The sequence below is a fragment of the Cryptomeria japonica genome, chromosome 11 (assembly GCF_030272615.1).
Source record: "Cryptomeria japonica chromosome 11, Sugi_1.0, whole genome shotgun sequence".
NCBI lineage: Eukaryota > Viridiplantae > Streptophyta > Pinopsida > Cupressales > Cupressaceae > Cryptomeria > Cryptomeria japonica.
The window spans coordinates 138,016,809-138,029,952 of NC_081415.1; the positions used below are offsets into that span (position 1 = coordinate 138,016,809).

Here is a 13,144-nt window from a genome sequence, read left to right on the forward strand (position 1 = left end):
TCCAAGGATAGAGTAGCAGTTGAGATCATAGGACTGCGATACATTCTGCATGTGCCTGAGTTTTGGGAAAACATGGGATTGTTGACTGCATTAGCTGAGAGATGGCACTCAGAGACTTGAAAATTTCATTTTTCAATGGGTGAGATGACAGTCACCTTGGAGGATGTGTATAAGATACTTACATTAGTGACAGAGCACACTAGGTTTGCATGGGGGTCATTTCTATTGGTACACTTGTACTATGAGATGCATCAGTTTGTGTATCATGGATCAACAGGATTAGGATGCAAAGTGACCCTATAACAGGTGTGGGCATATGAACATCTTCCAGTTACATGGCTGATACACTTTAGAGGCAGGGGACATGGGTGTAGTTATATACACTTGTATGATATGATTACATCACAACCACGGATTGGGAGGCTAGAGTACTGGCACCGGGTTATCGATGAGATAGACAATATGTTATGGAGGTCATACTTAGACTATGAGGAGTGGGAGGATGATACAGTGGAGCTATCATATGTATTCAGGAGTAGGTATTTGATAGGGAGGACACCATATGTGATTGAGAGGTAGTTGATAGATAGGGTATGCAGGCAATTCGGCAGGATACAGCGGATGCCATGGGGGTCGGGGATGTGTGCACGAATAGTGAGGGATCAGGTGCATTTGGGGCCATTTCTTTCTTATGATCAGGTTGTGATACAAATGGTAGATATGGTTCCCATGCCTTGGGATATATGGGCAGATATAGAGGATGCAAGAATGGATGTAGAGTACACTGCATATTGGTGAGATCATCCATTTCCATGGCTGATGGATCCAGGGGAGCCGATAGAGGGATACAGTGGAGGTGATGGAGATGATAGTGGGGATGGCAGAGGTAGAGGCTGATGGCAGAGGTAGGGCGCAGTGGTAGAGAGGAGAGTCGCTCTAAGGAGAGAGGGTAGAGAGGAGAGACATGCTCATGTAGTGATGGGCAAAGGTGTATTGTTGTTACAGGTGCTAGCAGCATAGCTTCCCAGACAGGTACAAGCTCCTAGACAGGTATAGAGGTAGGAGTAGGGATGGGGGCAGGAGCAGCCATAAGGATAGGGTGAGGGCTGATAGGAGGAGGATGAGCTACTATCCTTGAGGGAGATCTTCCAAGGATAGGTAGATGAGATCCAAAATCTGGAGAGGGATGCGGCTAGGCTCAAGAGATAGATGAGGGACACTAAGCGGGAGAGGGATCAGGCTATTCAGTTCTATATATAGGCTGAGACAACACTGAGGGCAAACAGACAGGTAGCAGCAAACACAGGGGCTAGATATTCCTATGTTCTATGTGCAAGGGAGGAGATAGGCTACTGGAGAGACCTATACTATGGAGTGGTGCCACCAGATCAACCGGCTAGGAGTTTCTCGAGACCATCATAGGATTGTGATGACCTCTGGAGGGAGAGACATGAGACAAGTGTCTAGCGGTGGTGTTATGGGTTCTTCACCACCACCAGATAGAGGGGGAAGGAGAGATGATCCTGGGGTGGGTCCTTCTAGGGCTCAAACTCCATCGAGGCCAGCTAGCTCCGAGGGAGGGAGTTTATCATAGCCTTAGAGGGTTCCCTATGTATCAGTTTTGTACCATTTTGTATGTTGATGTAGACACATTTGGGTGATTTTGTAGCCATATGTATTTTAACATTATTGTATCATGACACTTATGGTTTCGAGATATATATGAGATGATTCATCCTTGCGGCAACTATATGCATGTTTACCTATGTGATGATTCTATATGTTTTATGCATGATGCTTATGATATGAATGCAAATATGTATATGATGAAATGCTATATTTTTATTCTTTTATATTTTATATGTTATGCAAATGCAAATGTATGAAATGCAGATGAATGATAATGCAAATGATTATTTACATGGTGAGGATGTAAAATGTGCTAGCATGTGTTGTGTGTAGGATATGGTGCAATTGTGATATCTATATGTATGTATGAAATGCTAATATGTGGTAATGTAGGTGCAGATTACATGAAATGCAGATATTTTTGGCATGTCATTATACTCAATCATATGATAGAAGGCTACACAGAATCGAGAAGGATGTTGGAGGTCAATCAAAAAAGGGGGATGGAAGATAGAAGATATGAAAGTGAAAGAGCTTCTTGTGAGTTATCATCATTGTACTTTATTATGGCAAATAGGTTATGACAATCCAGGTATATGTTTGACCCAGAAAGTAATTGTACCTATTTTCATGGAGATCAAATAGTCACAAATAGGGAATGCCCTAGTTCACACTAGACTCACAGTGTCCTCATATCCTTGGACAAGTCATAACATTACTAAGAGACAATCCATAGACAGCAAAGAAAAATAGGTGACCATACCCCATCCTCACCTTTCTAGTCAAAGACATCCTAAAGATATAATCTCTAGCCAGAGACATCCTGAAAAAACTAAAAGACATGTCACCAAAAGATAAAATTAAAGGAAAACCAAGACTCAACACCAACATCTACTATAGTCCTCAACTTTAGTGTCTCTTGTCACTTGTATCAGTCTATTTGATTATGGTCACAATGTTTACTTTTACAAAAGGATAGATAGCACTGAACCATAATGTTGTCTAAGTCTGTTGAAAGATTTGATTTGTTGAAGCCCGTTGTTGTTGCTTTGTCTCATCTAAAACTGACTGAATCCATGAAACTGATACTTTATTGTGGAGAATACGGAACTTTATTGTGGATTGGTGATGCAAGTGTTGCTTTATTGTGGATTGTGTGCAGATAGACTGAAGAAAATTGGAAGAAACTGTACTCCTCAAAACATGTGATGCTCTCAGTTCCGCACCCATCACTAGATATAGGATTTTCCTTAGCCACATATAGGAGCTGATTTATTATAGATGGAAAGGTGAAAAGGGGGTTACTATGAATGGTTATCCAATCTTAGATAGATCGATAACAAGCCATGATGGGAATGGGTAAGTTTATTATGAATGAATAGGTTGTGAGTGTGTGCAAAGTGAAAGGATGAGATTGAATCCTAAAGGAGGTAGGAGAAATGTCTCTACACATGTCGTCAGTAACTTAGTTTTCACCACGGTGCTTGCCCAGGGTGCCATTGAAGTGGTTTTCACCATTGGACGAATGTTTTTTTTTTTTTTTTTTGGATTTTTCAATTTTTTTTGTGTCACAAGGCGCCTGTTTGCTAGGTTTTCACTAAGTAATGATTTTTTATGTTTATGATTTTTTTGTATTTTTTATTTTTTTGATTTTTTTATATTTTTTAATTAGGATACTTTGAAGAACTATGTGTAAAACCTACGAAGGTGCACGCTGTTGATAGGATCCTCCAAAGGTTCGCCATCTAGAATTGAGAGGTGATATGCACCGAATCCATAGGTTGTTGTAATGATGTAGGGACCAAGTCAATTTGGTTCAAATTTTTCCTTCTTTTGGTCTTGCTGATTTCTAAGATTTTTTCTGAGAACTAAGTCACCTACCTCGAATGTGTGAGGCTTTATCTTATGATTGTATTTGCATTGTTCCTTGATTGAATGATGTGTAGCTCGAGTGACTGTCTTCCTTGATAAAGGAATTGAGATAGAACTACTAGTGTGTGGACTACATAGTCCCATATGTGTGTGACCTAAAGAAGTTTGGGCATCCTTGATAATAAAGTCCCTTGAGGAAGCTCCATTAAAGGTCCATGATGTATCGCCAAAAGGAGATGGATGTGCAAAACAAGTGGATGAGTGATGAAGGCTTATGATTGCGAAAAGAAGTGAAAGTAGGATAGCATGATGGAGACTTATGATCAACAAGTATGTTTTTTGACTTAAAATTGTAGAGCTTTTGCCCCCAATTATTTTGGTATTAGGGGATATTATCTCTTGCTCTTTTTCTTTTATAGAATTTTTATCCTTGAATTTGATTTTTGTAGAGTCTAATAGCTTTTGATTTTGATTTGGACTAAAGGACTTCTCTTTATTTTTGACTTTTAGATTTTTCTTTTCAAAGCTTGATTTGTGATGATCCCCAATTAGTAAGGGCTTTTGTAATTCTTGTTGATCCAAGTCTGGGAAAGGAGTAGAAATGGAATGAGTGGATGATATGGTAAAGCTATGTGAGTTCTCAAGAGGGCTAGTGATACACTCAATAGATTCTTCATTGGAACCACTCTTAGGACTATTGATATCAAGAGTTGCTTGCACCGCTAGAGGAGAGTTGCACTTGGACTTAGTAGCCACAACACTAGGTGGTTCACACCCAATTCCTTGGCATTGCAAATTGTTTGTAGATTGTTCCTGTCGACTGAATACCTTAGGAGATAGTGGGAGTTTATTAACATGAAAGATTTACTAACCACATCCCATGTCTTTAACCTTGAATTTTTCTTTTAGCTCTCTTTCTCTGATGTAGAAGATTTCAATGATTCGGGATCAATATATGTTGATGAAGGAATAGACTCTCGATTGACTAGAATGATTGTTTCATCTTTTGGTTTCAACTTATTGCAGTATATAAATGGATTAGGATCACAATTAATTGTTACTTCAACTCCATTGTGAGGAAACTTAATGCATTGGTGGTATGTAGATGGGACTGCCCTCATCTCATGAATCCATGGGTGTCCTAGCAATATGTTGTATATGAGATCAAGGTCTAGGACTTGAAAAATCACATCCTTTGTAATTGGCCCAACTCTGAGAGGCAAGGTGACTATGCCTTTGGATGAACACTCTTCATCATCATATGCCTTGATGGTAATTTTGTTTGTAGAATTCACAACTCTATCTGAATATCCCAATTGTATTATTGAGTTCAAAGTACATATACTGAGACTGGCTCCTCCATCTATCAAGACTCGTTTATCTGATGTTTGTGTAGGAAGGCTTTAATGTGTAAAGGTGCATTATGTGGTTGGTTCACAGAGGCATCGTCAACTTCTGTGAATTTAAGGGAGTGTGGAACGGAAAGGTATGCCACCATGGCTTGAAACTAGTCCACGTTCAAATCAGTGGGGACGAAAGTCCCTCAAATTTTTGTCAAGAATGGCTTTATGTGCAAGGGATATGCGTAAAAGTTCAAGGATGGAGATAAGTGCAGGTGTCTTTCCTAACTATTCTACAAGGTCATACTCATGTTTGGTTGATGAGGAAGTGGTGTTTTTAGCTAGAGCACCTTGCAAAGTGACCTTACCTCGATGAGTTGTAACATTACATTGAGAGGTAGATTTAGAAGAAGGTCCAATGCCTTTTAGGAAAACTTTGGGTCTTTGGGTAGAATTTTAAGGTGTTTTGTCCTTTATGATAATGGTAGAGATATAATTGTCCATCAAAATGTGATTAACAATCGAATCATAGTTATAGGATGCTCTGGTATAGTTAGTCTTCTCATCCATGGCTTTGGCTTTTCTCTTGTCATGTTTTGGGAATGGTTCTTTAAACATTTCATGTTCTTAGTTAGATGATTGTCCTTCGATCTCAATGTCTTCTCAATCAATAAGATCTTGTATAATGTTCTTCAGTCGATGACAATTTCCTATTTTATGTCCTTTTCTCTTGTAAAATTCACAATACTCATCAATTTAGTTTGACCTTTGGTTTGTATGGAGGATTGTCAGGAATTGTTATGATATTGTTTGCCACTAGTTTCCTGAAAGTTGATTCAAGTGGTTCTCCCAATGGAGTGTATTTCCTTCATGGTTTGGAAGTTGTTTGAGTATTCACTTGATTGTTTGTAGAGCTTGATCTACAAAAAACGATTTTGGGTCATATTGTATTGGCATCAACAACACCATCATTGATTGTGTTCTTGTTTCTATTCCAAAATCTTGGCTTGTCTTTTCCTTTAAAGTCCTCTTTGTTTTCTTTGAATATTTTGATGATGCCTTGATCAATTAGGACCTTCTCTGTTTCTAAGCCTTTTTCAATGACGTCCTTGAAAGTGGACAAGCAAGATTTTCTCAAGTCATAACCAATGTCTTTATTGACATTCTGGGTGAACATCTCTACCATTTGTTTTTGTAGAATTTCACAAGAGCATCTGCTAGGTAGATTCCTCCATTGTTGCAAGAATGATGAAAAAGACTCCCCATCCTTTTGTTTGGTCTTGCACAAAGTGGTGACAAATATGTTTGTCTCTATGTTGTATGAGAAATGTTGGATAAAAGCCTCTGCTAGATCACTCCAAGACTTAATTCCAGGTGGAAGTTGGGAGAACCATTCCATAGCTTGATCACCTAAGCTTTGTGGGAATAGTCTCATCAAATATGTCTCATCTGCTACTACCTCAATGCAAGCTATGAAAAATTTTCTTATATGTGCCTTAGGGTCTCCTTTGCCTCTGTACTTATCAAACTTAGGCATCACGAAATGTGTAGGAAAAGAAGGCATTGGAATGATTTTGTCAAATGGATAAGGACATATGTCTCCCATTCTGTAAGTTGGCTTCGGTGTATTTATGTCCTCCATTTTCTTCTCTAAGTCCTTAATTTGTTATTCCAAATTGTTCTTAGGTGGAAATTGACTTCTTCGACCATACCCCATGCCTGAGGCACTGGGTGGAGGAGGAGCATGTTTCATAAATGGATGATACTGATCATACACATGTTCATATAGAGGAGGTCTATAATGATGTTGCGTATATGGACCACTTGGCATAGAGTCATGATGAAAAATGGAATATTTGTTTTGTCCATGTATACCATACTATATAGGAATGTCATGAGTTTGTTCTAATGTGTTGCCCCCAAATTTGACGTGTGGTTTCCTTGTGTCCAAATTTTGAACATGCCTTTGGATATCCAATTGCTTTGGTGGTTGGTCCTTAGGATTGACATGTGATTGAATATATTTTTGTGCATATGACTTCCATAATGGTCTACGAAGGTGAGTATCATATGATTGACCATGTGTATGTAGCACCTTAGGTTTTCGAAACAAAAATGATGGCGATTCAAGCACCATATGTGGTCCTCTATTGCCTCCACTACTAGGCCTCCTTTGATCCATGTTGAGGTGAGGTTGTTGCAAAGGTTGATTTTCTATTATTTGAGACATGTCAAAATCATGAGGGCTCTTGGCTCCACTTTGTGCCATCACTTGTAAGAAATATTGTCTATCTCTCCTCATTATTTCCTCAACCAATTGATTGAAATGGGGATCCATAATGGAGTCTTCCACTTCTGCTGATGTACGAAAAAGTTGTCCATATTGTCATTTTGTGTATCATTGTTGTTTGTGTTATCCATGTTCTCAACATTTTGAACGTTTCTATAAGAATCCATGTCAGGTAATCTAGTATGAGTAGAATTGAAAAAGACATCATTATCATACTCATAGGCACTCATGTTTGTGGACTCTTGAGCCTCTTTAGCTTCTCTCCTAGGTTTTTTGGAGTGGGTTTCAACCATGAATTAGGTCTTGACCAAGATTTGTGAGACTAGATGAAAACAAAAAAGAGTATGGAAGACCAAGAGTTGGATGAAATGTAAATGAATCTAAAGTATACTTGCAATGTCCAAAGTGTAAGACCAAGTATGTATGTAGTAGAGTAGGTGTGGCTTCCAAAGAGATGATAGATTCTCTTGATGAGGTAGGTTGACCTTGAGTCTAAATAAGACCAAATGAGACCCAAAGGTGATAGACCTTGATGAGGGACCACTTAGAAAAATGTTGTTGTATGTAGTGTGTTGACAAAGTATGGTGAGGACAAGCAAGTGACCTTTTGACTCAAGTTTAGACAGATGTGAATGTAATGCAAGATGTAAAGCAATGATGGACTTTGTGAGACCCACAAATAGGCTAAATTATAGATGAAAACCTGGAGAGATAACCTAGGAAGCTCAATAAGTCAGAAACAGACTGCTCTTGTTTGCTGGACTGTAAATTTTTCCAATTTTGAACACAAACGTGCCTGTATACTTCACATATGTGGTTCAACACCGCACAGATGCATTTCTGAGATGTTGTGAATGCAATTTTCTTTAGGATAACACAGACGTGTTTCTATACTTCACAGATGTGGTTAAATGACACAAATGTGTTTCTGTCAGACACAGACGTGTTTATGGAAATTGAGTGCAATTTTTTCAATTTGTAAAGTTGTTTGTTGTGACCAAATCTGAATTTATTTGATTGTTTTTCATGACAAGAGGACACAATGTTGATGAAGACTCAATGTTTGCAAGTGTTTAGACTCAAAATGACTCAAAATAAAGTGTGTTTCTTGATGTAAAAATGTTCTGCATACACTTCAAGACACAAAAGACACAATGTTTTGATGTTTGATCTTGAATGTTTGAATGTTTAAAATAAGACAAGCACAATTCTTATGGGTGGCCAGGAAAATAGTTATTAATCCCACATGGGGTTTTCCCTGAGGCTACGCTATTCAGAGCAGATACTTAGATGCTTGACCCCACTGGATCCACCCTCGGCACTCACTTCTCTGGGGTAGCCAATCATCAGTCTCTGTGAAAACTCCCCATGGTGAACTTTGTATCTCTACTGAGAACCGTATGTGTGTGATCCGCTCTAGAGATTTGACCTCCTGCCCCAACAACTAGAAGGATTTTGGCTTTCTAAAATAAAAAGGTGCTAGTAAGGGCATCCGCTTGTGTGGCCATACATGCGACACTTTCAGCTTTGTAAATACTGAAGGCTCCCAGGCAGTAGGGGTTACGCCCTACAACTAATCAAATAAATTTGATCAAACGGGTTTATGGGGAGACATAGTATTAGTATGAACTAATTAGCACACGTTACCGATGGCTTTCACCATGGATACAGTTATTTATAGTGGTTTAGAAGAGGTGGGTTTTCCTCGCTACCACTTGGGTCATTCTCTCCTCACTAGTAGTCCTAATGACCACACGGGGAGACAGGCCCTCTAGAGATTAAACAAAAAGAGCCTATTGCTCAAGACACAAAAGACATTGGTTCAATTTTAATGCACCAATTGAAGTGTTTGCTAGTCTATGAAAATAAGGAACAAAATAAAGATCAAAAACCCTTGCCAAAGTTCTGCAACAAAGATTTTTTAGTAGTTTTGCAATAATACCCCTTTTGCAAGCACACGAGTTAGGTAAATTTTAGATCCAAAAGACTTTGTGAGAAAGGGGCCTTTGACAAGACATTTTTGCTTCAAGGACAAGCTGCACCAATTTTGTTAGCTAGATCATAAGGTGTTAGCTTGAAATAAACCAGATCTAAAATCCAAATGATGAAATAAAGCCTCAACATTTGGATCAAAAACTGAAAAATGCAAGATCTAAAACACATAAGTGATTAAACCTAATGCAAACGCAATAGAAAATCACAAACGTGCCTAATCATTTGTAGACGCGACTCTCGGACATAGAAACGTCTTAAAGGTTTGAAACTAGAGACAATCTGCAAAATAAGATAAAATAATGCCAAAATCAAATGTGATTATGGAGGCCACTGACGTAGTAGAAAGGAAAAAATGCAGTTCCAGGATGCGAACATGCGAAAATGCCAAAATTTTGTCAAAAGTGTCAAATCTGCAACTTCAAAAACATAAAATTTGCGATAAAAGATGTTAAATGCAAAAGGGACAAGAGTCCCACCGGGCATGCCAAAATGTTTATGCTAAAAATGGAAACAACAATATTGAAAGACAAATAGATTCAACTCTAACAATAACAAAGATCCACCATAACATATCAAGATTACATAAGACAATGCAAATCAAATGAAATCACAAAGATTATACCATCACATGTCCAATAGGTTTTGGATCTCCATTGATCATGCTTGATATATTTGCTCTCAGATTTTATGTGTGCACAAGAGCTCAACAAAGAATGGAAATGTGGTTGCAAGTAGGCTTAATCGCATGTGAAAATTTGAAAGCGTAGTTGGCTTGATTAGCTGATTAGAAAATGATTAGGGTTGATAATGAAGGAAGAATCCTCTTATATAGAAGACACTATAAAAAATGGAGGGATAAGATTGAGAGGTGTAAAGGATAAATGGTCAGCTAAGATTGGAGGATAGGTAGAGAAAATAAAAAAATAATGAGAGGGTCGGTAGTGTAGGAATTAAGAGATGAATGACATGTGTCATGGGTAGAAAAAGTTAATGAATTAATTAAATAAATAAATATTTATTTAATTAATAGAAGAAGTAGGAACAATTAAATAAATGAAAGTATTTATTTAATTTAGGAAAAGGATAATTTAAAAAAATAAAAGTATTTATTTAAATGAGAAATAAGGCTAGAAAAGGATAAATGAATTAATTAAATAAATAAAGATTTATTTATTTAATAAAAGAATTAGGCTAAAATAATTAAATAAATAAAGATATTTATTTAATTAGACGGGACAATTTTAGGTCTCTACATTACTATTTAGGCTATTTGGTTGCAAAACTTCCTCACTAAGATCGCTATCATTTTTCATCACCCGACTGTCATTTGGTGTGACAATCTGAGTACACTAAAGTTTTGCAGAGATTTTGTACAAAGACAAAAGACCAAACACATTGAGATCCACATGCACTACATACAAGGTTTGATCCATGATGGAATCATTGATTTACAGTATTGCCCCACTTCTCACCAAATTGCCAACATCTTGACAAAGACATTCACTAATAAAAAGTTTCACTTTCTACAAGACTTCTTGAAGCGAAGGACAACAAGTAGTTGCTGTGTCCAGTTAGTGTCTATTTTTAAAATCAGCCTTCTCAATTATTTACAGTGGTAAACTAAAGACTTGCATTCTTCGTGACTTATTTTCTTGTGTGATTATGGAAAACCATTAGGTGCATGGTTGTCAGGGCGCATGGTATCGTTAAGCTAACTAATACAAATAGCACACAACCTGTTTACTTTGTATTCTCCACCTCTCTTCACTGCATTTCCAATTTCTACGGTTGTTAAGCACTTGTTATTCAAGCATTTTCTTAATAATGCATTAGTTAATATTCATTGTATGGAATCTTATTGAAATAATGATATTTTTTTAGTTCTTTCATTGCAAGATCTATTATTTTTTGTGAGATATATCGACCTTCACTACCATTATAGAAATTGAAGAGCAGTAGAATAAAAGCAAAAACAACAAAAGGAAATCTATTTTGAAAATTGGGGAAGAGCATCAGTAGTTTTAATAGTTAACATTTTTTTATCATAATTCATTTGTGTATCTTTATTGATACCCATTTATTGATACCCATAACATGCTTGAATACTACTCATAAGACATTACAATAGCTATAAAAAAATTAATTGCATATAAAAACAACTAAAGAAAATTGTTAAAATCCAATATACAATTTAGATGTGTTTCTCCTATACCAATTTCAGTTGATCGTTTAATAGATTTTTTACTAACAATCACTTTAAACGCCTTCAAACAATGTTTACGTCCAACGCAACGAAACAGCTGGCCTTTTCTCACAGTTTCAATCAAAGTCTCAATGGTCCTTTGCTTTATTCATAGTAATGTGTAATTCGATAGAATATTATTTTGGCTTACCTGTTCTATCTATCATATGTAATTATTGTTAAATTAGTCTCTATTATGAGGGCATTTAAAAAGGGCGTGTTCTTTGAATTTGGAGAAGAGTTTTCAAGTATAAAGCAACAGATACAGTTTTAACGCCATAAATAGAACTGCATATAATTCTCCGAATTTCCACAACTAGAGCTCCATTTCTTATTCAGGAAGTAAGAGTTGATAATGGATTTCCTCCAGGAAATTCCTGAAGAAACATTTCGAGACATTTTACTAAGAGTGCCCTACAAATCTCAGTCAAAGATTAAGCAGCTGTTGGAACCTGCCAAGGAAATCATGGAATGTTCTCAGTTTTATCAAGATAGAGCTAAGTTTGGGCTGCTTAAACAATATATATGTGTGCTCAAGCCTGGTTCGATATCAATATACGATCCTATTGATCAAACATGTGTACAGATCGCTCCTCTTCCCAAAGGATTCCAAACCTCACCGAGTACTCAAACTGTAAGTGTTAATCATAAGATTGTTTTGCTGTGGTTGGAACATAATCATGACAGTGATAGTAGAAGGATTTTGATATATGATTTATTAACCAGTACATGGAAGCAAGGTGCTAAAATGCCAACCCCCACATCATATTTCACCTCGTTTACATGTTGCCCCTCACCTCAAGGATCAATTTACATTGCAGAAGGAGAGCCAATGTATGGTATTGATAAACTTCGTGGCGCAGCAGTTTATAAAGTAGATAAAGACATGTGGGAGCTTCTTCCTAAGATGCAGGAAGGAATTCGCATGTCTAAGAGTGTTTTTATTGAAGGAATGTTTTATGTCATTGATCTTTCAAATCATAGAATTCAAAGATTTAATCCCAACACAAAAGTATGGACAACAATAGAAAATATATCTGAGGGAGTGGAGTATGTCAATGTTCTGTATGCTTTTGGACGATTAATTGCAACTACGCTCAGTAAAATTTATGAATATGATTGGGAGGAAAATGTGTGGAAAGAATTAGAAACCCTCGCTCAACATCTTTGGTTTGCTCATGCCACAGTGTGGTGTGATCGAATTTTCTTTATGAGACGCAATAATTTATCTGGCCCGCCAGTTTTTTATATGTATAAACCTGGAGCAGCTCTCTCTGATAGGTGGATTTCTGTTGCCAAACCCAAAAAATTTAAAGAAAACAAAGTCAAATGTATAACCACAATAGAAATTTAACCTATCCCTGCCCGCTACATTAGGAAAAACATTTAAAACATAAGATCATTCAAAATAGATTTCAGATATCTATTCTTTAGAATCTTACAATTGGTGCAGAGTTATCAAAATTATACTTAGATCTGCAGAGCTGACAAGAGATAGCACCTCCTTAATAGAATACAATAATTCATCTTCCATGTATACCTACCAAATCCTTGCACTGGGTTTGAGAAGGATAAGAAATGAATAAAGGAAAAATTGTGCGCCCTAAGAGTATTTAATTTGTTGATTTCAGTTTTTTTAGTTAATTATGTAGATTGAAGATTTTATTAATTATAAATAGATTATGTTTTAAATTTTTCAGCATAAAATTTTCATAAAATAATATACATCAGACAAATTTTAATTGATTAAGAATAGTTTTTTTTTTTTTTTTTTTT

At 36.7% G+C, this 13,144-nt stretch overlaps 1 protein-coding gene across 1 annotated transcript; it reads left to right on the forward strand.

The window, feature by feature from the left end:
- The first annotated feature begins 11,723 nt into the window (after positions 1 to 11,723).
- Positions 11,724 to 12,722, forward strand: LOC131032669 (F-box/kelch-repeat protein SKIP11-like). The gene has a single exon (XM_057963710.1). It carries the CDS (start codon positions 11,724 to 11,726, stop codon positions 12,720 to 12,722), a length of 999 nt encoding a protein of 332 aa, XP_057819693.1.
- Positions 12,723 to 13,144: the final 422 nt, after the last annotated feature.

What these genes read in the sequence shown, in the direction of transcription:
- LOC131032669 (XM_057963710.1), top strand. Translation starts at nt 11,724, where the DNA reads ATGGATTTCCTCCAGGAAATTCCTGAAGAAACATTTCGAGACATTTTA.